The following is a 23221-nucleotide window of genomic DNA, read 5'->3' on the forward strand; positions in this document are numbered from 1 at the left end:
TTTTATTGCTTTTAAAACTAAAACAGGGTAAGAAACTGAGAATGTGTGTTTAAATTAATTTATGAATGACTTAAAGCAAATTTTGTTCATTTAAAAAGATAGGATAGTACAAGTTTTGAATGTAACTTACTTTATCTTCGCGTGGCCGGAAAACGACAGTCGTTATCACACGGGTTTAACACCTCGTGCCAGCTTACGAGTTATCATGTATGTTACTTTGTAGGTGATTTTTTTGGATTTTTTCATTTTTTTATGTATGGCTGATAATTTAGACAACCCATTAGTGACCACTGGGTTGGAGCAATTGCCGTTAAGTGTCTTGCCCAAGGACACATTAATCTGCTTTTTTTAACAAACGCATGGCGTTTAACACATGTGACCCCATATTATTGGTGAAATTTTTACCAATAAAGTAAAAAGTCACAAAAATCTCGCGAGCATCGTCTTTGTAAAGTTTGTTTTGAAACTTGCCAACAATATAGGAATATTAAAGTCAGGCACCAAAACAATCTGCCAATCAAACAACTATCCCAAGAAAGTCAAAATGTAATAAGGGGCATTTAGAGAAATACGGCTTCAAAGTGCTGTCTATTGAAATCACTTTTTACAGAATATTTCAATTTGATCTGAAAAAAAACATTTTTGCATGAAATGGCAAAATGCAGGCCACAGATTCGGCTCTACCGAATATTAATACGTTCATTTATGCACGTGTACGAAGAAGCTCTAATTGTGTATATCTATGCTTTATACAAGTTTCTTGTTTCACGTCCTTCAGCAGGACATGCCATAAGCCTAAAATTTTAGGCCAGAGTTGGTTAATTCTTTATTCCCAAATCTTTTTGGTAGACGCATGGCCTACTAAAGATATCTTTTGTAGGCCATGGTAGACGGTTGTCATTGAAACAAGTTGATTTGGGGACATTTTAGTTGCCTTGTTTATATGTGGTAACTTGAAACGGGCACGTGGTGTTTGAAACAACTAAAACATCATGTTAAAACGATTGTCGATTCCCATTCCTACCACACGAGAACAAGATAGCTCTAATGAGTGAGCATATAATAAAGTAATCAGCATAATTTAAATTAGCATAATATATTCGCCAACAAGGCAATTTTCAGTCGCCATTTGCGTTCGTGTAGCAGTAGGTAGAATGCTTGTATACATTACAGGTTTTTATATGACTACGTCTGTGTAGAATGAAATGTTTGGCTATAGTTGTGGATGATAAAATGCATTTTAAATATATGATCTTTATGGTTCTATCACTTGACCGAAAATTAGAAAAACATGCAGAATGTTTTGTTGCAGTGGCGCGTGTTTAAATGTTATGGCGGTATTGTTTATGGTAATGTACCGTGTCTCACTCGATGCGGAGTGCGTCTGCATTATGCAGTACAAATAAATAGCGAGATTATGGACCCCGGGATTATATATTCAGTTCAGATACAAACGCATGCACTAAAAGCACTGATATTGTAACCACTTATAACTCCGCGATATATCCTTGCCCAAGTTTGACGGTTTCACACACATTAAGATATCAATATTTCTCACATATATTGACACGAAATCTTACAAATCCAACTTCATTTTCGTAAAAAATTTTCAGATATAGTTTATAGTACAACTGTAATTTGAACAATTTGTAATAAAATGGCGGAGTTCGAGGTTGAGGAAACCCCCCATAATGACAGTGAACTTCTAAAGATCACCCCTCTGTAAGTAGGTGTTATGCTACATTTGTATGTTCTCAGTATAACTACCATTATTGCATCAATTAGACATTTAAACATCTTGCCCAATGGTTTTTACTGTTTGAGAAATCTGACAATATTTACACCACAGTCAACAACCTTTATGTTTATGGGTTAACCTGTTCCTATTATAATTAAAAAACAAACATTTAAACTGCGGTGGAAGTGTTGTATATTTCAACAATATATAAGAATAAATGAACATGTATACCATACTTTCAACGTATTTAAAACTGCAATATCCCTTGGATCTGCTTCTTGTTTGTTAAGACATCTTACAGCAGCGCAGGCCGATTTAAGTTTAGCAGGCGGGTTTAGGTTGGGCAGGCTAATTTAGGTTTAAAACTGGGGTGCTAAAACAGGATTGCTCCCCTGCACAAAAGTTGGGGTAACATTATATTTTACCAACCCTAATGATACGCCTATGTTAACAGCGGAGCCGGACAGGAAGTGGGCAGGTCATGTCATCTTTTGGAGTTTAAAGAAAAGAAAATAATGGTTCGTCTTTAAAGATCTTTCTATGTACATTTTAACTTGTGGGTCGGTATACTACATTTGAATGCAGGTTTCAATATACCAATATTTTGGGTTCTTCCTAAATTGGCATTCTGTTCAATGTGTATAAAATCAAAGTGTTTACTGCACAGTGCACAGCGTAGGAGTTTAACTTAGCCTATTCCTATAGGGAAGGCACAGATAGCCTATTCCCATAAACAACTATTAAGTTGTAGTGTTTGCTAGTGTGCAGAAAACCCTAAGGTGGGCATGTGTACCGTGCCACCCAAGGTTTGGCTATACTGCATAGTCCACACTGTGATACATAGAAAGTCAAAATTCCTATGACGTTTTAGTTTGGCTGTCTAAACCAGCAGCATTGTCAATGTGTATTGTAGTCTTTGAACTTTTGATATTGAGATATTACCAATGTACTTGCACACTGTACATACCAATATAATATACAGGCTAAATATCAACTAAATAACACTATTTTGATTTACAGTTAGATTGTGGCATCCATCCCGGTATCAGTGGGTTAGCAGGCCTTCCATACATTGATTTCACGGAACCTGAAAAGATTGATTTACTGCTTGTAACACAGTAAGTGAAAAAATCAAGCTAATCCTGCATTAAAGTAATTTCCCAAACATTTACATCTGTAATAACATGTAAGCGTGCTTTGCCATGTGAAGATAAAAGAAACCTTCATTTATTCATAACTGTATTTAAAAAAACGTTTTTTTCCAGTTTTCACCTGGATCATGCTGGTGGCCTTCCTTGGTTTTTACAGAAAACAACATTTAAAGGCAGAGTGTTCATGACGCATGCTACTAAAGCTATTTATAGATGGTTACTATCAGATTATATCAAAGTCAGGTGAACAAATATTATGTATGATATTTCTATAAATGTCTAACATAAAGGATGCCACTTAAAGAGATTTATATATTCCATTCTATTTGTTATTATTGTTTTTATTTGCGACTACTGTGTTATAATATTTTAAATGCACTTACCTGGTAAACTCCAGATTAAGCAGCCTCACTTGAATACCTGAGATTAAGAGGCTAGGGATCAACACTGAATGAGATCAGACACATGCCAAAAAAATATTAATATTAAAACTAATAGTGGTATTAATTGTTTTGGATATTTTTTGAATTTTTTATTCCCACAGCAATATTTCAACCGAGGATCAATTATACACCGAGGCAGATCTTGAAGACTCCATGGCTAGGATTGAAACAATAAACTTCCATGAAGAGAAGATGGTAGGGGGGATTAAGTTCTGGTGTTATCATGCAGGTAAGATCTTAAATTTATATTACATTGTGTGGGAAATCTAATTGTGTTTTTGTATTAGAATGGTATTAGATTTGCCGCTCAATATAACGTTTGACCAAGACACTTATCGGACATTGCTCCAACCAAGTGGTCACTAATAGGTTATAGTACCCTGGGTGAGGGGAATGGGCAACCAAGGACTCAATTTCAGTTTTTATGGCGTGTCGCACTGTAGGACCTCACCTTCATAACAATATAATGCAACATATAACCAAGGGGAGTGTTTTTTGTTAAAATTTAGTACTTTAATCTAAACATAAAAAATAAAAACTCACTCCTTGTTTACAAATTATTTATAATACAACAAATTCTCCAGGTCATGTGCTTGGAGCTGCCATGTTCATGATACAGATAGCAGGTGTTCGTGTTTTATACACCGGGGATTATTCACGAGAGGAAGACCGCCACTTAATGGCAGCAGAGATACCCGCTGTACGACCGGACGTTTTAATTACTGTGAGTTGAATCTAATATATGTTTTGCTGGTTTACCTTTTTTTAAGACAATAAGAGGTTCTAAATAAAAGGCCAGGTAGTGCTGTGCTGTTTTTTGATCGAAATTGAGTGTGCGGTTTTGTAGATGTCATAAATAGGGAGGTGGCATAAATATTTAATAACCGTGGAAATTAAAGGAACTTAATATAAAGTATAGTGTACATCTGTACAAAAATTTTTTGTTTTAAATAATTCCATTAACAAACTGCAGTTCTGTAACAGGAATTTTCAAGTTGTCCAGATTCCTATTTTCAGTGTTCCCTGCATAAAATGTCAGTGTTGCCATTTGAAAACTTTGTCCACAGGAAGCCACATATGGAACACACATTCATGAGCCGAGAGAAGAAAGAGAAGCCAGGTTCACAAACACTGTACAAGATATTGTAAACAGAGGGGGAAGGTGTCTTATACCTGTATTTGCACTGGGAAGGGCACAAGAACTATTATTAATATTAGGTATAAATTGTATACTATCGGTTATGTTGAGGTAAAATGCAATTCGTATTTATATATATACTAGGGTGGGGAAAGATAGGACACTCTTTTATTTTATTTCTCGTCCCATTTGGTAGTAAACAAAGAAAAAGAAACAAGGATTATAAAACCGTATCCAAATGACTCACATAGACCCTTGTTAGTTGTCATGTATTTCCCCACCCTACTGTATATATAAGTAGTTACTTAGTCTGGTTGTTTGGGCTGTTGCATCAAATCTAGCCTAAATACCTCTGACAAAGACCTCACTAATACAGAATAAAAAAGGACTCAGTCTTCAACCCCAAAATGGCTAAACCTTCACCTGTGTAACAAACCCCACACAAAAACTATCGGAAATCCTTTTCAACTCTTTTAAATTCCAGATGATTACTGGGCAAACCACCCTGAATTACATGACATCCCAATCTACTATGCATCAAGTCTAGCAAAGAAATGCATGGCAGTTTATCAAACTTACTCCAATGCAATGAACCAGAAGATACAAAAACAACTCAATATTTCAAACCCGTTTCAGTTCAAGCACATCTCAAACCTCAAGGTATGGTTGTAGAAAGTTGTTTCAGTTCTTAAGCTGGCACGAGGTGTATGAAACAGAACATCTGTGTGAATTTCAGGCCATGACAAGACAAAGCAAGTTTCTTACATTTCTTTTTTTTTGTTTATACATTTTTCTGGAAAACAATATTTTACCTAAATACTCAAGTTCATGTATTGATGTAAAACAAATCAATGTTTCATTAAAAAAATATTGCTGCCAAGTATAATATAAATCTAAAACTGAAGTTCCTGGGAATCCTCCATTTAATTTATTTTTTTTTTTTCCGTTGTTGAGGTCATTGTCAAGAGTAGTTTTGGGGTCAAACCTCGATTACACCCAGGTGTATCTTTGAATTTGTTCAACAAATAAAATTATGCTGTATAATTCCCAGGGTATGGAACATTTTGATGATGTTGGTCCATCTGTTGTGATGGCATCACCGGGCATGATGCAAAGTGGTTTATCACGGGAGTTGTTTGAAAGTTGGTGCAATGATAGAAGGAATGGAGTTATAGTGGCTGGTTACTGTGTGGAGGGGACACTAGCCAAGGTTTAACAAAAACATTTTTTTTCTTCTTATAGAAACTTAGTGTAAGTGTCTAGGCATAGGCATAATGTTATAAGCCTACCTGTCTAGTGTGCCATGTTTCCCCAATATTTGTGACACTATATATTTTGCATCTTAGTTTAAAGCATAAATTGTGTTTACAAACAAGCAGAGCCAAAATATTCTGCATATGTCAGAACAGCCCATTTATTAACATAATGTCCCCTTCTTTGACGATTTAACTGTATTTTAACAATTAAATCCGAAATTGTGCCCATAGTTCTGAAAAATGTTTTGAAAATTCTTTTTTTTTTCCAGCATATCCTCAGTGAACCAGAGGAGGTTGTTTCAATGTCAGGACAGAAGATTCCACTCAAGTTGTCGGTGGATTATATTTCATTCTCTGCTCACGCTGATTATAAACAATGCTCTGAGTTTGTCCGTGCTATGAAACCTCCTCACGTGGTTAGTATTGTGATTTTTAGAAGGAAAATTGGTAAAATGTGTATGAAAATTTTGAAAAATATGTATGCAAAGTTTGGTCAAACCTGGTACTACTAAACTATCTAAACCTTCGTTGATGTCATGCCCTTTAGCCCTTATCCACTTCAGGAGTTTTTACAAAAACTCACTGTCTCCTTTTTGCTAAAATCTTGCAAGCAAAGCTAAATCTGCCCCGGTACTCTTACTTTAGAAACCTGTAATCATGTTCTACCCTTATCCAATATTGTTGGGGAGTTTTATCAAAACTTCTTCACTTCTTGCCAATGATAGTGCGGCGCCGTGACATAGTGGTTAGCGCGCCTGCCTGTAACCCATAGGTAATGGGTTCAAGGCTCGATGCTGCTACCATTGTGGGCGTATGTGTCCTTGGGCAAGACACTTAACGACAATTGCTCCAACCCAGTGGGTTGTCCAAATTATCAGCCATACTTAAAAAAAAAGAAAAAATGCTCAAAAAAATAATTACCCACAAAGTAACATACATGGTAACTCGTAAGCACGAGGTGTTAAACCCGTGTGATAACGACTGTTGTTTTCCGGCCATGCGAGGATAAAGTAAGTTACATTCATTCATTCATTCATTCATAGTGCTATATTAACCTCATAGGAGCTGGTTATGCCACTGGGGCAGTTTTAACAGCGTCTTTGGCCAAAATTATTGCTATATCTAAGCCTGGCTAAGGATAGCTTAACAGCTTTTAAATACCCAGGTATTAGTCCATGGTGAAGCAAACGAGATGAACCGTTTAAAACTTGCACTGAATCGTGAATATGAAGACGACCCTGAACCGATTCAAATCCACAACCCCAAGAACACAGAATCTGTGCAGCTTTATTTCAAGTAAGTGAAAAATTATGTTTTATTTTTAAATAATCTTAATTTTTTTTTCTTTCTCTAACAATTTTTTTTTTCTTGGTTCGCGATAACTAATTTACTTTCAGTATATCTTGGTATTTTTCTTTTTTTGGTTAGTTTTTTTATTTTTGTATCGCGGACAACTGGAACAACCCATTAGGCATTTGATATAATCTAATGTAACACTTGTGTAACATGGGTGAATCCCCAGAGGCGAGAAGATGGCGAAAGTAATGGGGGAGTTGGCAACCACCAAACCAAAACATGGAGACAAATTATCAGGGATTTTAGTGAAAAGGAATTTCAATTATCACATTTTGGCACCAAGTGACTTATCAGGTGAATTGGTATTTATTACAAAAATATATTTTTTTGGTTATTTGCTATTTGATCTCAAGTACATCTCAGTCAGACTTAACCCACAGCGGATATGTGCTTGTTTCGTAACTGAAGGATACCAAGCCCCAGGCTTAATAATAATAGCCAATGGGCAAGAAATTTACAAAGCAGATTCAGTAGTCAAAATAGGTAATAGACCAACTCTGGTCTAAATCACAGGTCTCATAGCCTGCCACGCTGTAAGACCTTGCCTACATAGTTTCGAACAATTTAAGACAGTTTTATCTCCTAGTTCAATAACCCTGGCCTAGGGTCCGACCTCCAATTCACCTATTTTTCCACCCATTTTTTTTCCACACATTCTTAACCCATATATTCAGCTACTCTTACTACCCGGCATAATAAAAGAAGATTATTTACATTCTTAACTCCTTGTTTTCCAGCTCATACCAACCTAACTATGTCCACGCTCACTCAACGGCAATCTGTAACTTTCACTGCCTCCTTATCCCTACTTAAATATTACCTACACCAACTGTCAGATGATGTTGTTGTACTACCCTTGTCTAATGGTAGGGAGGGATTGAGGGTGTTTGGAGCGGTCACGGTTGTAAAGGAACAAAATATGCTTCTGTTAGAGGTAAATGTTGCCTGCGCAATAAATGAATGAATCTAACCTGTGTGTAACTCACGTGTTCTGTCTCATACACCTCACAAGCAATAAAATGTGGGGAAGGTCATTGTCAGGGGCCTGGGATTTATGCTACATTTGGCCTTCTGTTTCATACACCTTGTGCCAGCTTAGGAATTACCATGCATGTAACTTTTTTTGGTAATTGTTTTTTTATATTGTGTGACTGGCAATTTAGACAACCCATTAATGACCATCACATATATGTATTTGTATGTTTATACATAATGTTTCAATCAGCTTATGCTCTTGAAAAAAGAATCATTTGGTAAATATGTTGTTTAACACAGTGGACAGCCAACCCAGTAAACGACATGTATGCTGATTCTGTGCTTGCTATCGTGTTACGAGTTGATACTGACCCACAAGCAAGGAAGATACCGGTACAAAGGATTGCTAAACCTGATCTAAATAGAGAATTTAGGGAGAGGTTGGAGGTAAGAATGGAGTGTAGTCTTTTTTTTGATCATTTTATAGCTCATATTTCAGCAAAGCTACTATTCTATTGTGAATATTTCTAGATTCGAAGTTAGGTATGTGTCCTGTAATGTGCATCGTTAGTCTTGTCTCTTTTTTAAATTTTTTTATAATCTTCGCTACCGTACTGAAAAAGTCGAATAAAAGTTTTTTTTAAATTTTTTTATTCAAACTTATTCATCCACCAGGTGATGCTGGAGGGCATGTTTGGGGAGGAATCTTTTAAAGATCCGACATCCAGTGGTCCGGATCAAATAAATCTTGAGGTTGATGGGTTTGAGATTCATATTAATACCAAAACAAGGGTAAGAGATGTCATTTTCTCTTTTTTTAAAAGTTTTGTTTGTTTGCTTCTCCTGAACAGTAAGTGGTGTGCAATAGTTCAATTTTTGGTTTATTTTATTGTTACTGTTGTTTTATGTTTTTTTGTATTGTTTGTGTGTTAAAACGCGGAATGCTCATTTTCAAGTTACATCTATTACTATTATGGTGCGGAATTTTATATTTAACAGCATATTGTACTTTCTCATTTCAGGTTGTGACATGCGCTGGTGATGAAAACGTTGCTGAAATGTTAGAAGAATCAATAAGACGACTTTACACAACAATAATGCCAGTGGAAACAGTCTAGCATTGAATTATTCCTTTAACTGGTCTTCATTACATTGAGCGGCATCAAAGGCAATGTAGCCAATTGCGATTTTGTGGCGACAGTTTCTTTGTGAACACAGTGAGGACATAAAGTGTTTAACTGTCGTTACATATAGGTGCAAAAGTGGACCAAAAACGAAATTAACATTTTATATTAATTTCGCATTCTTGGAACGTGCAAACTACTTCTGTGTTTTGATCTCCACTCCTTTTTCTAACAATGAATCATTTTTCATTTGTTCCACAATTTTAATGTTTTGTTGTATGTGTTGTTAATTGGCTACAACACATGCTCCACCAATTCACTGCGCAAAGTAGAAACTGCTAAGTTTACTTGGTTTAATTTATTAGTTTATTTGCAAGAAAGTAGAAAAGATAATCCTTGCATTGTTACACCAAAACAACCGATTACGCTAACTTATGGATAATGTGGTACTGATTAAGCCTCCTTCAATGAAGATCAATATTGAAGGTGATGTTGTTGCTGCTAGTAGATGTTGTATATTGACTTTGGAGTTTGCGTGGTCTTAGACTGAACGCCTACACGCTCTTCGAACTCTGACTGCTCCATCAAATGACATATTGTGGTCCCTGTAACTTTCATTGTCACCACTAACGACTTTAACTCGCAAGTCGATAATAACTCACAATCCAGCCAGAAAACAAACTCTCAATATTGATGGCAGTGAAAAGTCCTTACCAAAAATGTATCATATATACTATAGAGGTTTCAGGGGCAGCTCTGGTTTGAACTACTTGAACTATCGTTTATACAGCGGGTTAGATATGACGTAGGCATAAGAAAAGGTTCCATATTCGTTTCAGCATAGTAGAGTACTATGGTTTCAGCGTAACAACCGATTTCGGTTTGTGACGTCGTTAAGTGACGGGCCACTATGACCTACTAAGAGATTCCGCACGCGACATTTTCAGCAAAAACACAAGCTTACAGTGATAGAAGCGTCTAATTCATTCAGTATTCTTTGTCTGCCGTGTACAAGGTTGTGATGGATAGTTCAAAGTAGAGTGGTAAAAGTAGAAATAAGGGGACGGTAACCCAAAAGAAGTGACTAAGTGCATGTCATGTTGTAGCGTAGTTGGTATGTTCAAATTGAAAAATTAAGTACCGCAAGATGACAGTAGAGTACCTCAGCCTTTTGCGTTTGTTATTGTTGCCACGTGGTATAGTGCAGTCGGTGCATTTTATGTGCATGAGAGCATGAGAGGAAAAGTTTATACATATATACTTTGGTTACAGATGCAAAGAATGGCTTAGAACTTAGATGGTTACGTGTTTTCTTTTGGGTTGCCCTTTTTTATGTGTCTTAATGTCTCAAATTTAAACGGGATTGCAAGTTTAGCACCCCTTGTTCTTATTGTAAATAGTTTGTGAGAGTTACCTTTATTAAACCGTATTCTTTAATACAAGCCAGAGTATATATATATAAATGTAATTTACATAAAACCAAGACATAAACTTAATAAATGTTTTCTGTGAGTTTTGGTTAAAGTTGTAAACTTCTCACTTCTTAAATCTTTTTTGTTGTTTTATAACTCCAGATTTATAAGCTAACCTGTATTGTGCTGTCATTTTCTACAGGAAAAATGGTACGTTCGAAAAAACGAAAAATAAGTGATCCAGATAAGAATGTGAATTTGAATAAAGTGAAGATACCAAAATGTTCTGCAAACTGGAAAGTTCTTCAAAGTCAAATTGAAGAGAAAAAAGTGAAAGAGGCTGCGGAAAAAGAAGAAAAAATAAAGAAAAGAAAAATAGACAATGTTTCCTCCGAAAAGCAGTTTAAAAGAAAAGATAATAAACTAAAACCATCTCGTAATATAAACAATAATTCAAATGGAATTATTAAAAAAAAGAAAACAATTTCCGAAGATATTTGGTTTGATGGCGTGGACGCAAGTGAAATAATGGACTTAGAAAATGGGGAGGATGTAAAAGTAACTGGAAGTGCTGCCAACTCTACTGTTCAGAATAAATTGGTGAAAAAAGATGGATATTCAGGGATTACTAGGATAGTTGCGATGGATTGTGAGATGGTAGGGGTGGGAGATGATGGAAGGGATTCTGTTCTTGCCCGTGTTTCGCTCGTTAACCAATTCGGGAAATGTATTTATGATAAACACGTAAAAGCCCGGGAAGACGTTACCGATTATCGAACTTTTGTCAGTGGAATTAGACCCGCTGATCTTGAAAATGCTGAAGATTTTGAAGTTGTTCAGAAAGAAGTTGCGGAGATAATTGAAGGGAGAATTCTAGTCGGGCATGCTCTTTGGAACGATTTTCAAGTCCTCTTTTTAAATCATCCAAAAAAATGCATCAGAGACACTGCAAAGTATAAACCATTCCGTAACCTCACTGCTGGCCGCTCACCAGGTTTAAGAATCCTTTGCAAGAAGATACTTGGTGTTGATGTACAGAAGGGTGAACACAGTTCAGTACAAGACGCACAAGCAGCCATGAGATTATACACAATGCATAAAAAACATTGGGAAGCTCAAGCGTATGTTAAGTTAAATAAAAAAGTTAAAAAGAAACAACCAAACAACTAATGACTGTGTGTCATCCAAATTTTATTTTTTAATTGTTGAAAATCAGTGATGAAGACTGAATTAAACGGCTGAATTAATATGTTGATACGAATAATAAGTTTTTCTTTTCTAAATTTTGTCAAATTTTACATTAATAATTCGTGTCTTAATCTCGCTGTGTAACATTTTTGAAAAAAATTTCTACCAGCCGTTAAATGAAATGAAAAAATAAATTTGTTTAAATTTTGACGCATTTGTTAAAACTTTTCTATTTCTAGAATAAAATGGCAGACTCATTAATTAGAATTATAAACCTTTGGATTTTATTTCCCATTGGTTTGTTCTTTCGCCTTATCCTGATATTTTCTGTTCTACTTATTATAAGAAGACTTTATGTTTATGGAAAAAAACGTTCAAAGGTTGCTGTCGTTGTTCTCGGAGATGTTGGCAGAAGTCCGAGGATGTCTTACCACTCGGTGTCCCTAGCAAGTCACGGATTTGACGTTACCTTAGTTGGATATGCAGGTCAGTTTTCTGTTTTAATTTTAAAATCGTTTAATCCACTTAACTATTCGGGTTAAGTAATGCAAAATTAAATCCTGAAACAAGGTATTCAAAAAAATTGCCTTATGTTCCCTTATATTAGAAACTCGGTGTTAAATTTGGTTTTGTTTGATAAAGTAATAAAATTTTCCATTCTATTTATTAAAATAGTTTTTAGCAAATTTAATTTTAGTCCGTCAGAACCTGGGTACTGTAATACTAATAAGATAAGTGACTATGTATGATCTTTAAACATATTCCATAATTTAATGTTTCAGGATCCGTCCCCCACCCTTTAGTCTTAGAGTCAAAGAAGATTCGTCTTCAGTTTGTAAAAGAAGCTCACGTAACAAGGGGTATGATAAATATATCCATAAAAAATTTACTGCTTGTAGTCTTTTTTTACCAACTCACTACCATCTTACCTCTGTGGCAATTTGATAGCAAGCACACCAAGCCACTGAGTAATTTACGTTTTTTATTTCACATTATGGGGCAATTCACCTGTTTTGTGTTGTAGCTACAGCACTAGTTACTCAGGTTATAGCTTTTTTTGTGATGTATTACCGTAGTGTTGTACTAGATATCCATTGTTTCAATTTCTTCAACCTAAGAATAGGGTTAATTTAGGTTATTACAATATTTTAATTTAAAACTTTATGTTTGTGGGCTGAACACGCCCAAACCAAAAGCCAAATAATTTTTCATTTTTAAAAGATTGAAACATCCTCGTATTTTCTAACCCTGCTATGTTTTGTTTAGGTATGCCCAGGATATTTGCCTATTTTTACAAAGTGATTACACAAAGTGTTTATCTATTATGGACGATGATGGTACAAGTTAATGCTACTGAATATATCTTAGTTCAGGTAAGATTTGGTGAAGAAACTATTTTGTATAAAGTGTCGCTTAGGTTAGAACTCAAAATATATACATCATGTGTGTCTGGTTTATAAGAAGACACCTTGTTATAACCCTACAGTGAGCATGAGGTGTATGAATGGAACACACCAATGCTTGTCTGGTGTGTGAGAAGACACCCATGTTTCATTTAAATGTATTCATGACCTAAAACTCCTATAGTGTTGCTTTACTCTACAAATCACACATAACTGCTACATATAACACAACTTACCTATTGTTACAGAACCCCCCATGTATACCGAGCTTAGCCATCTGCTGCTTCTTATCAGTTTGTAATGGAAGCAAACTTATAATAGATTGGCATAATTATGGATATTCTATACTTGCACTATCGCTTGGGGAAAATCACCTAATGGTGAAGGTTGCAAAATGGTAAGTTACAACTTGTGTAAATTCAGAACGAACAAGGTATATACTAAAAATTAGAAAATAGAAAACATGTTCTGTTTTAGACACACAAATATAAAAAAACTTGTGGTGGCAAGACAGGTTCCTATAATTATATACACATCATTAAATAGTAACATCATTTACAACTAAAAACTGTAATAAATTTCTGCAAATCTGACCCTGATCTGCTTATGCAGTTGGTAGATTCTTATGTGTAAAGAAATACAGTAAGGGTCTGGAGCTAGGAATACGTAACATACAAAAATCAAGTTCTCTAAGTATTTGATTTTTGTCTGTTACGTTTTCGAAGCACTAGATCCTTACAGCCAAAAAGTTAGAATTGTTTCAAAAAATATATATAGATATAACTATAACTGTCTCCTCTCAATTTATAAAGTTTGGCGCTGATGAAAACTACAACTATATATAGCTAAAAATGTAACTTACTTTATCCTCGCGTGGCCGGAAAACGACAGTTGTTATCACACGGGTTTACCACCTTGTGCCAGCTTAGAGCTTACAAGTTACCTTGTATGTTACTTTGTGGGTAATAAATTGTTTTTTTGAGCTTATCTAATGTCAGCTATTGTTTTATAATACAGGTATGAAGAAATATTTGGTCAGTTGTCGTCAGGAAACTTATGTGTGACGAAAGCTATGCAAGAACATCTGTTTAACAAATGGAACATTAGGTATGTCTGTATACTACATATATTACTATTAGTCCCACTGAAGGGTGGGGGAAGACGGGACACCTTTATCACATAATATCAAAAAATCCTGATTATGTTTTAAACACTTATTAATGGTCTATTGGAGTCGAAGGATATGGTTTTATAATTCTTAAACTGTTCTTTGTTTACTACCAAATGGAATGAGAAAATAAAAGAAAAAAATGTCCCCTCTCTTTCCACCCTACTATATTATTGTTGTTACAGGGTTATTAATTTAGGAGGTTTTGTAGGCCATGGGTACAAATGCTTTTTGTTAAGCAAGGGTTCAATTGTCTTATTCTGCAGCTACATTTAACCTTATATTTAAATTTTTACCAAATTAATAATAAATATATATAATAGTAATTTAATGTGACATTATATTAATGATATGTTGACTCTCTTTTCAAGCCATTCAACTTTTTAGTAATTATGATTCATTTTTTTAAATGCATATAAAATACCATTGATATTGATATATATATAAGATATCTATGATCAGTGCAGATGTCATGCATGACAGAGCAGCTTCAATTTTTCGGAAACTTGACAATGAAGAACGACACAAAGTAAGATTTCAACAGGATAATCAAATGTATATTTGTGGTTTTGGTTTTTGAGCCAAAATATTTAAAATTAAAACATACGGGTTATAGTTTTTGGTTGTTATGTTTGTTTGTTTTGAAACTAACCAGCAAATTCGTCTTAATTTTTTTGTATGTATGCGTATGTTTGACAGTTTACACAAACAATAGTGTACACTGGGTTGGAGCAATTGCTGTTTGGTGTCTTGCCCAGCAGCGAGCCTTGAACCCATAACCCCAGAAGGCAGGCTTGCTAACCAACTTTGGTACGTTGCCAGTCTAGAAATCTAAATACACATTGTACCCTACTTCCATTTATAAAAATAACATTCAATTTATAGATTTAATTTTTTTTCTAGTTGTTTCTCCGATTTGGGGAAGATTATCCTGAGTTTGCTACCCCAGGAAAAGGGGAATCCCGGTTCACCCATATGGGTGAATTAGGGGTGAGCATGAAAAGCGACCGACCAGCTATTCTAATTAGCAGCACAAGTTGGACAGGTAGCTGATAAAAACTTTGGTAATATCATGTTTTATAACTTGTAGGGCAATAAGGAGTAATATTTTTGATGAATCGGGCTTTAATTTCTATTAAAAATTATAAAATAATTTGAAAAATAAAAAATGCGAACTTAATTTATAAATTTCCTTTTCAAAATTTTGGTAAAAGGTCATCCCAGGTGACCATATACAGTTTTTGTGAAGTGGTACATTGGTACTAACTACCAGTATTACAAACCAATTATAAAACGTTTTATATCTCTCTTGTCTTAACATTGGTTTTATTTCTTACAGAGGACGAAGATTTCTCAGTTTTGTTGGAAGCTTTGCAATGTAAGTATTTATTCTCTTACTTCTGCCCAGGCATGATGTAAAATCTTTTATTGGCTCATCTGGTGGGAAAAAAGAAGTCTATTTCCGATGTTTCACTCCTCATCCGGCAAGACTTTTTTTCATACCAAAAGAGCCGTTTAATTTAAGCCTATTTATAAAAATTAATTTTTCAATAATTTATTGTTACAAAAAAAGCATACTGAATAAATAAATATATCTGTATGTATATACCTGTATTCAATCAATAAATTATTGTTATGATGTTTTATATTTCACCAGATTATGAGGAAAACACTTCACTCGATTTACCAAACATTTTATGTGTAATAACTGGTGGGTGAAACTTTAATATTTTGCATTTTGTTGACACTTGTTCTGTATGGGTCCTACGGTGAAGGAGGGTACCTGGGATTTAAGTCAGTTGTCCAATCTAATTTTGAAGAATAGTTGTATAACATTAACAACATATAATTAAGTACAGGATATTTTGCATAGTAGGGTGGGGAAGATCATACACTTTTTTATTTCATTTTCTCGTCCCATTTAGAAGTAAACAAAGAACATTCAAACAATGTTAAAACCATATCCACGCGACTCCCATAGACCAAAATTAATTGTTTAGAACATGATCGGGATATTTAGATATTATGTGCTAAAGGTGCCCTGTCTCGCCCCACAGTACTATATGATCAATCTTATTTATTATACAACAGGTAAAGGGCCACAGAAATCATATTATCAGAAACAAATTGCTGCGAAGAATTGGAAACGTGTTGAAATCATCACACCCTGGCTAGAAGCATCTGATTATCCGAAATTACTCGGTAAATACAAGTTTTTTTCTATCGTGGGTGAGGTTCTGCACGTGGACATGCCTGGGACCAGAGTTTTTTTATTCGTTAAAACATAGGTGTTCTGTTTCAAACACCTCGTGCCACTCACAAGTTTTAACTTTGTGGGTGTTTTTTTTCTGCATGGCTGACGATTTAGACAACCTATTAGTGACCACCACATAATTTACCACATAATGTCTGTTACTTTCACTGATTCAAATTTGGTTCATGTCCTTGGCAGGTTCAGCAGATCTTGGTGTAAGTCTCCACACATCATCCAGTGGGTTAGATCTTCCCATGAAGGTAGTTGATATGTTTGGTTCATCGCTACCTGTTGCTGCTATCAACTTTAACTGGTGGGTTCACAAATTTGTGGTTGTTTGTTTTTTTCTGTATCGCTGACAACCTAAACATCCCATTAGTGATTGTTTTGTGTCTTACCCAAAGCCCACAACTGTAGCTGTATCGAGCCATTAACCTTTTCATCACATTTGAGTCCCACTTATTATTAACATTAAGTTCACAAATGAAGGAATAGATCCTAAGGTTACTTGCCTACTTTTCATTCACCACCACCATGTTTCAATGTATTCTTTTCTATGTGGGTAAGGTTATACAGCGTGGCACTACATTGGACCTAATATTTAGACCAGAGTTGACCCATTACCAAGACACCTAGGGTGCTACAACCCATTAGTGAATACTGGGTTACAGTTATGCTGTATTGAGCTTTGATTCTGAGATTGTTTGGTATGAGCACTTTAACCGCTGTGACACGCCACTGATACTTTAAATTTAAGTCACTATTTACATTTTACAGCCTTAAACTCAGTATCCTCTGGTTATGATGTCAGCATTCTAACCACTGCTGATAGCAACTTAGCCTTTAACACAAACCTTGCTTACAGTTTATCTGAGCTAGTACAGCATAATGTCAACGGATTCGTTTTCGAAAATTCCGCTGAACTCAGCAAGCAGTTGGTGAATATATTTAGTGACTTCCCTCAAGATAGGACTACCCTCAACAGACTAAGTAAAGAAGTGGAAAAGTTTCGGAATATTACGTGGAATGAAGCTTGGGACAAAAATGTGCTGCCTTTGTTTAAAAGATGATGTTTTTTTCCTGATTTGATACTCAAGAACTAGTAGTTCTAGGAATGTAGGGCATGTGGTATTAGTACTGGTTGCTTGAGGTCTCCAGTTACTCGGCATATGATAATAAGGGTAGAAGGCTACATAAATACCCTTACATTAAATGTGATTATGTGAAGCTGTTCTTTGGCTGCTATCTAAATCAATTAAACAACTCCAATACTTTATTATATACAAAAAACATTGCACTCATAATTCGACAAACTATAAGTTAAAAGAAATAAGAATATTTACATTGAATTACAACAATTGTCTTTATTTTAAAAAAGAAATTTATATATAATAGTTACTTAGTTCTACACACATAGAACCACAATGCAATAAACAGTACCTTAAATAATAATTAACACAGCCGTATAATGTACATATGTTGTATCCCGAAAACAGTTTACTGATCTTTCTTCATAGCTTCATCATATTTAGGAGGGGCTTGTTGTTGTTCAGTATATTGTGGTGGCAAAGTGCTTTGCTGGGCTTCCATGGCTTTTGCTTCTGCATTCGAATTATATAGTTTAGGTTACTGTATTAAAATATACTTTTAATCCATTTGTAAACAGAAAAAGAAGCGATATAAATTGAGATTTGTCTACCTACCACTAAATAAAACTGTTTTTTCAAAAGTCTTCCAAAATGCTGGTATGTTATTATTGTGGTCTGCAGGTCAACTAGCATAGCTTTTTTATAAAATAAAACAAGCAAAGTAATAAATATAATTTTGTTCTTACAATCATAACTACAATCAAGCAAAAACGATGTTCGTTAAAAAAATTAAAGTTCAAAACAAAATTTTAATTTATTCTTTACTTACGTTGGGATGACTGTGGGGGGTAAGGGGCTTGCTGTGGGTAAGGTGGGGGTTGGTAAGCCCCTGCCTGGGGTTGGTACATGGGAGGTGGTGGGGCTGAAGCTTGGGCAGGGAAGGCATAAGCATTGGTTGAACCAGGTACTTGGTAGCCGGGTATTGAGGCAGTGGGGTAAACCATGACTGGAGGTGCTGGGTACATCATTTGTGGGGCTGGTGGAAAATGTTAGTGTAATTTATATTAAACATATTTTGTAGTTGCCGGGCATATTATGTCTGAAAGAGAAAGAAACCTAGCATTTTTATTTGTGATTCTTTAATAACCATCAGTACATAATTTGTTGGGTTGGGGGCATAAAACTGTTAGGATGAGTCATAAGTTATATTACTATTACAATCCATTGACTCAGTAGTTAAAGACTTACATTATAATAGAGGATAACTGATATTAAAACACTTATGGACGTTACTCCAGCCCAGTAGTCACTAATGGGTTGTACTTTGTAGCATCCTTGGTGATATAATTAATAATTATCCCGAAACGACAGTAACATTAGTATAATTCGTTTTTACACATGCTGAGCTGAAACATTGATCCACCAAGGAATTTATAAAAACTGAATCGGTAAAACTTACGATTGGTAGCTAGTTTCACAAGTTTTTGGCCAACTTCAATCGCGCCCCCACTTTTAAATGTCATCTCAAATATTCCAAACCCTTGCCATCCACCTATGTTAAAGAAAGGATTATAAATAAACTTTTGGCAACTGCTTAGACTAGTCACTAGTCTAACAGAGGTTCCTGTCTAAATTATGTTGCGATTTTAGACAGCATTTTTTCTTTTTTTCGATTTTTTTTTTAATTTATAAGAATAAAGTATTTCCACATATTTTACCATCAGGTTCAGCATTTAGTTTTCCCTGCAAATAATTTGCACCAAACACAGGTTGTTTGATTTCAAAGTCCTTGATATTCTTAAAGGGCATGCTAAGTTCACGCAACATATCATTGCTCTTGCTGCTCACAAATAACAACTGAAAAATAAAACAGAAATTTGCAAATTATTGAAGGATTCATAAAAATTTTGGATGCTCATTGTTACAACTGTAATAGTCATTTTTTCAGCATTTTTACCAATTTACGCATGTACTTGTAATACCAGATTGTTCAAGCACTTGAATAACTTGATTTGTTTCTTGGCAGTGGAAAATGGAGATGTGATATAACATATAAGTAGGGATGCACATTACAGAATAATTAGGTATTCTAGGATATCCTAGAATACTTTATTTCGAATCTAGAATTCCGAATCTAGAATTTCGAATCTTTTTATATTTATAGGAAAAAAAAATTTTACCCACATAAGTCAGTTTATTGACTCTTTCATAAAAGCCTTGTTGAATCTTGAGTTGTAAAATGATCAAAAATTGTACTATTAGGTAGTTTTTGCGTCATGAAACGTATAGCAGGCTATGAAAAGACGTTACGAAACGTTTACTCTCGAAAGTCCCACAAACACAAAAATATTTTTTTTCATAATTAATAAATTTCAAAAATTGTTAATATAGTATATGAGATGACGTGTAATGACGTCATTAAACAGAATACCGAATCCCGTAATTAGATTCGAATACAAAAGGATTCGAATCTCATGGATTCGAAATTCTGTAATGTGCATCCCTACATATAAGTGAATGATAATTAATAATCTTTGCGCAGTGGGGCAACAGCAGTCATTATAAAACTGGTGTTTTGTTAAATCTTTGTAAAAAATTCAAAAAAATTGACTAAAAAGTGGCCAAACTCTCAATCTAAACCACCAACATAGAACACATCTTACCCTGAAGTTAGTGAGATAAACATGTCCAATCTTCTGTCCCTTTAAATGTTCACATGAATGAGAAAACTTCTTTAACACCATCTCTACGTTCTCATGGTCCATAAGGATCCTGTATATAATATAACTTTTATTTATATACAAACACAGTAACAAAGATCAGATTAATTAAAGCAAGAATAGATTTAGCAGCAGAATATCATTAATTTTAAACAGAATAAGAGTAAAAGTGATATTTCTCAAAACACTCCCCTACAGTTAATCTATATAACTCAAGTATTTCTTACAGAACTTACATTTCACCTTGAAAAAGAGCCAGACCAGGTCCCATGTGTTTGTTGAACGACATTTCACTCTATCTTTATATAACTACAGAATTTTCAGAGCTAAACAATGAAACAAAGTTTTAATTCAAAACATTTCACATACGACTGTTTTACCCGGAAAGTTCGACCTTTTTAACGCAGGTATAAATTGCAACACTGAAAAATGTATGAAAAATAAGTTTATATCATGAGTCTGTAAGCAGGTTTCTTGGTAACTGTAGGTTTGGTCCTCATATCTAAGCAGTTTGGGTCATGTACCGTTGTTTGATGGAGAAGAAGTGAGACAAGTCCTGCTCTGTTGGACATAGCTGTCTTAATTCTTCTTTCTTCATCAAATATTTCATCAATCTTCAACCATTGCCGTATCCTCTGCAGGTCAACCTCTGCCCTGTACATTGTCTCCCATTTAAAATGACGTGTGCATTTTCGTTTTGCAGCCCGGCAAAAGTGATTTGGTTTTGTGGGCAATTCAGTGCCATAGATATCACACGTCAATGGGCATCCACACACTTCTGTCTCCGGAACCTTTGGCTCTTTCGTGTGCTCAGGACAGAGAACTTGTAAACGCTTACAATAAGTTTGTTGTTGTTCGTTGTAAACATCACAAAACAGTCTCTGGGAACCTTCGATTCTCGTTGGGTAAACCGAACCGAATGACATTTGAGATTCAATCTTGATGTAGCACTTGTCCATATGCTTAATAGCATTCTTTATGCTCACAGAATGCCCACACACAACACAGTATATTGACTGATCCATCTCCCCCTCACTTTCATCATCATTATCGAGTTTTTCAACCACAGTCAAACTTCTCCCAGTACTTATAATCGTCTCTAAACGATGAAACTTCTGCTCCAGTGCTTGGAGTTCAGTCCTTGCGTTGATCATTCTCTTCCTGATCCGATCTAACTCTTGCCTCCCGTTATCATTGGCAACTGTGGGAGTTCCGTTCCACTCCTGTATCCTTTGTGGAAGAATTTGTAGCAATCTATTTCGAGCCAACAGTCTCCCACACTCATGGCTGCAATACTTTGATGTTACAAGCGCAGGTTTGGTGCATCTGGGTCCTATACACTGTCGCTTCATGTCGTAATCAAACTCATTCGTTTCATTCGCCGTTGCATACATTGACTGTTGTTTTCTTTTCTCTTTTTTTTCCTTTTTTATTTTCTTTTCGTGCTTTTTTCGATTTTCTTCGAAAGCAAGATCAGCTTGTCTTTTTAAAGATTCTTTACTTTGTTTCTGCTTAACATTACCACTGAATCTGTCGTCTAAACATCTTCGAAGTCGACACTTCTGTGCTTTGCTTTGAGAACCGTACTTACTCCGATCAAAACAAGTATCACACATCCCACAATCTGCTTTCCTTTGGCAATTTTCACATTTTCCACACCCATTCAAGTTCAGCTTCATATTATCTGCATCAGGGTCTACAGAATAAGGATCAAACTCTTTTTTAAACAAAGTTCGCTCCGGAGACAAATCGGGTTCATCTTCGGAGGAATGGATTTTTATCAAAGGTTGAACTTCATGAACGGAGGTTTTTCGGATTGGAGCTTTAGGAGTCCATGCTTCATCTTTTTCATATTTGCCTCCTTTTTCCTGCAGGTTTGGAGCGGAAAACGACTTTTGAACAGGTGGAATTTGCTTTGATTCTTTCTTTGCTTTCAACTTCTTCTTTTTAATTTTTTCTTTTAGCCGTTTTCTCTCTTTATCTTTCTCTTCTTTCTTTTTAGACTTTCTATATTTAATTTTAAGTAGAGGGTTTTTTCCTTGACAAGTCTTGCAGTAGAAGTACTTTATATAGCGAGCTTCCTTCTCGCTTATTTTAATGCAATCCCCGTGAAACCATTCCTCGCATTCGTCGCACATTATCATGAAACGATCAATGTCGCTTGACCTGCATATGCAATACTCCGTAGCGTCTTCCTCCATCTTATTCAGATACGCAGACACGTTTAATTAAAAATGTATCAAAATATGAAAACTTCTGAAAAGTTTCTCTAAAAAACAAAGTTAACGCTCGAATAAACATCAAATATCACATGACTTTTCTATAAACAAGAGAGCCAAATATTAAAATAAACACTTTTTGGGTTCCTGTAACCCGAGCTGTATAGCTTAGCAAACTTTGGTTAAGTCAGTGACTGTAACAGAGATTAATATTAAAAAAACATGAAACTAGATATCTTGACGAAATTGTGTCATCGGTGGTTTCGTAGTCGTTGTGGCCGAGTGGTTAAGGCGACATTCTAGAAATCTCTGCCCGCACAGGTTCGAATCCTGTCGGCGATGTTCTGTTTTATTTACTATAAAGTATTTGTATATTAATAAATCGCTTTCTATCCGTTTCGCTTTTAAGCAAAGCGTCTCCCCGCGACATCAATAATCGCTCGAGCAATCAACAAGCTGCGTGCCAAAAAGTGTGCGTTATTGCTTTGAGGCGGCAGTTGGTAACAACAGCAAAGTTGGTACACAGGTTGCTGTAAAGTTGTAAATAGTAGGCGAACATATTTCAAGGCTTCTGTGAATACGAAAGGT

General features: G+C 35.3%; 5 protein-coding genes across 5 annotated transcripts; 3 read left to right on the top strand and 2 right to left on the bottom strand.

The window, feature by feature from the left end:
- The first annotated feature begins 1606 nt into the window (after positions 1-1606).
- On the top strand, positions 1607-9835 carry LOC100184465 (cleavage and polyadenylation specificity factor subunit 3). The gene is made up of 16 exons (XM_002127980.5): positions 1607-1722; positions 2193-2256; positions 2759-2856; positions 3004-3132; positions 3434-3561; positions 3917-4056; positions 4400-4550; positions 4955-5130; positions 5522-5680; positions 5996-6142; positions 6892-7022; positions 7249-7376; positions 7820-8016; positions 8358-8504; positions 8733-8849; positions 9080-9835. The coding sequence occupies exons 1-16, from the start codon at positions 1658-1660 to the stop codon at positions 9173-9175; spliced, it is 2073 nt and encodes a 690-aa protein (XP_002128016.1). The 5' UTR covers positions 1607-1657; the 3' UTR covers positions 9176-9835.
- Positions 9836-10427: 592 nt separating this feature from the next.
- On the top strand, positions 10428-11991 carry LOC113475750 (RNA exonuclease 4-like). The gene has a single exon (XM_026840455.1). The coding sequence runs from the start codon at positions 10801-10803 to the stop codon at positions 11761-11763; it is 963 nt and encodes a 320-aa protein (XP_026696256.1). The 5' UTR covers positions 10428-10800; the 3' UTR covers positions 11764-11991.
- Positions 11992-12003: 12 nt separating this feature from the next.
- On the top strand, positions 12004-17955 carry LOC100177331 (chitobiosyldiphosphodolichol beta-mannosyltransferase). Its single transcript, XM_026840373.1, has 12 exons — positions 12004-12267; positions 12564-12641; positions 13048-13154; positions 13433-13581; positions 14202-14291; positions 14815-14881; positions 15256-15397; positions 15692-15730; positions 16010-16063; positions 16444-16554; positions 16805-16919; positions 17472-17955. Exons 1-12 carry the CDS (start codon positions 12027-12029, stop codon positions 17674-17676), a joined length of 1398 nt encoding a protein of 465 aa, XP_026696174.1. The 5' UTR covers positions 12004-12026; the 3' UTR covers positions 17677-17955.
- On the bottom strand, positions 17868-20779 carry LOC104265415 (WW domain-binding protein 2-like). The gene is made up of 6 exons (XM_009859398.3): positions 20651-20779; positions 20358-20466; positions 19413-19551; positions 19154-19246; positions 18524-18730; positions 17868-18207 (listed from the first exon to the last, which is right to left on the bottom strand). The coding sequence occupies exons 1-6, from the start codon at positions 20701-20703 to the stop codon at positions 18104-18106; spliced, it is 705 nt and encodes a 234-aa protein (XP_009857700.1). The 5' UTR covers positions 20704-20779; the 3' UTR covers positions 17868-18103.
- On the bottom strand, positions 20742-22496 carry zf(cxxc)-2 (zinc finger protein). Its single transcript, NM_001078437.1, is given in 1 exon segment — positions 20742-22496. A coding segment is annotated over 1 exon segment (1233 nt). The 5' UTR covers positions 22094-22496; the 3' UTR covers positions 20742-20860.
- Between the last annotated feature and the right edge of the window lie 725 nt (positions 22497-23221).

The sequence above is a fragment of the Ciona intestinalis genome, chromosome 2 (genome assembly GCF_000224145.3).
Source record: "Ciona intestinalis chromosome 2, KH, whole genome shotgun sequence".
Lineage (NCBI taxonomy): Eukaryota > Metazoa > Chordata > Ascidiacea > Phlebobranchia > Cionidae > Ciona > Ciona intestinalis.

What these genes read in the sequence shown, in the direction of transcription:
- LOC100184465 (XM_002127980.5), top strand. Translation starts at nt 1,658, where the DNA reads ATGGCGGAGTTCGAGGTTGAGGAAACCCCCCATAATGACAGTGAACTT. An exon ending in AGAACTATTATTAATATTAG is followed by an intron (nt 4,551 to 4,954) that starts GTATAAATTGTA and finishes TTTAAATTCCAG; the next exon opens with ATGATTACTGGGCAAACCAC. An exon ending in ATATTAATACCAAAACAAGG is followed by an intron (nt 8,850 to 9,079) that starts GTAAGAGATGTC and finishes TTCTCATTTCAG; the next exon opens with GTTGTGACATGCGCTGGTGA.
- LOC100177331 (XM_026840373.1), top strand. Translation starts at nt 12,027, where the DNA reads ATGGCAGACTCATTAATTAGAATTATAAACCTTTGGATTTTATTTCCC. An exon ending in ATGGTGAAGGTTGCAAAATG is followed by an intron (nt 13,582 to 14,201) that starts GTAAGTTACAAC and finishes TTTATAATACAG; the next exon opens with GTATGAAGAAATATTTGGTC. An exon ending in TTTAACAAATGGAACATTAG is followed by an intron (nt 14,292 to 14,814) that starts GTATGTCTGTAT and finishes ATCTATGATCAG; the next exon opens with TGCAGATGTCATGCATGACA.
- LOC104265415 (XM_009859398.3), bottom strand. Translation starts at nt 20,703, where the DNA reads ATGTCGTTCAACAAACACATGGGACCTGGTCTGGCTCTTTTTCAAGGT. An exon ending in GCTCTTTTTCAAGGTGAAAT is followed by an intron (nt 20,467 to 20,650) that starts GTAAGTTCTGTA and finishes TATTATATACAG; the next exon opens with GATCCTTATGGACCATGAGA. An exon ending in CCCCCCACAGTCATCCCAAC is followed by an intron (nt 18,208 to 18,523) that starts GTAAGTAAAGAA and finishes ATTCGAATGCAG; the next exon opens with AAGCAAAAGCCATGGAAGCC.
- LOC113475750 (XM_026840455.1), top strand. Translation starts at nt 10,801, where the DNA reads ATGGTACGTTCGAAAAAACGAAAAATAAGTGATCCAGATAAGAATGTG.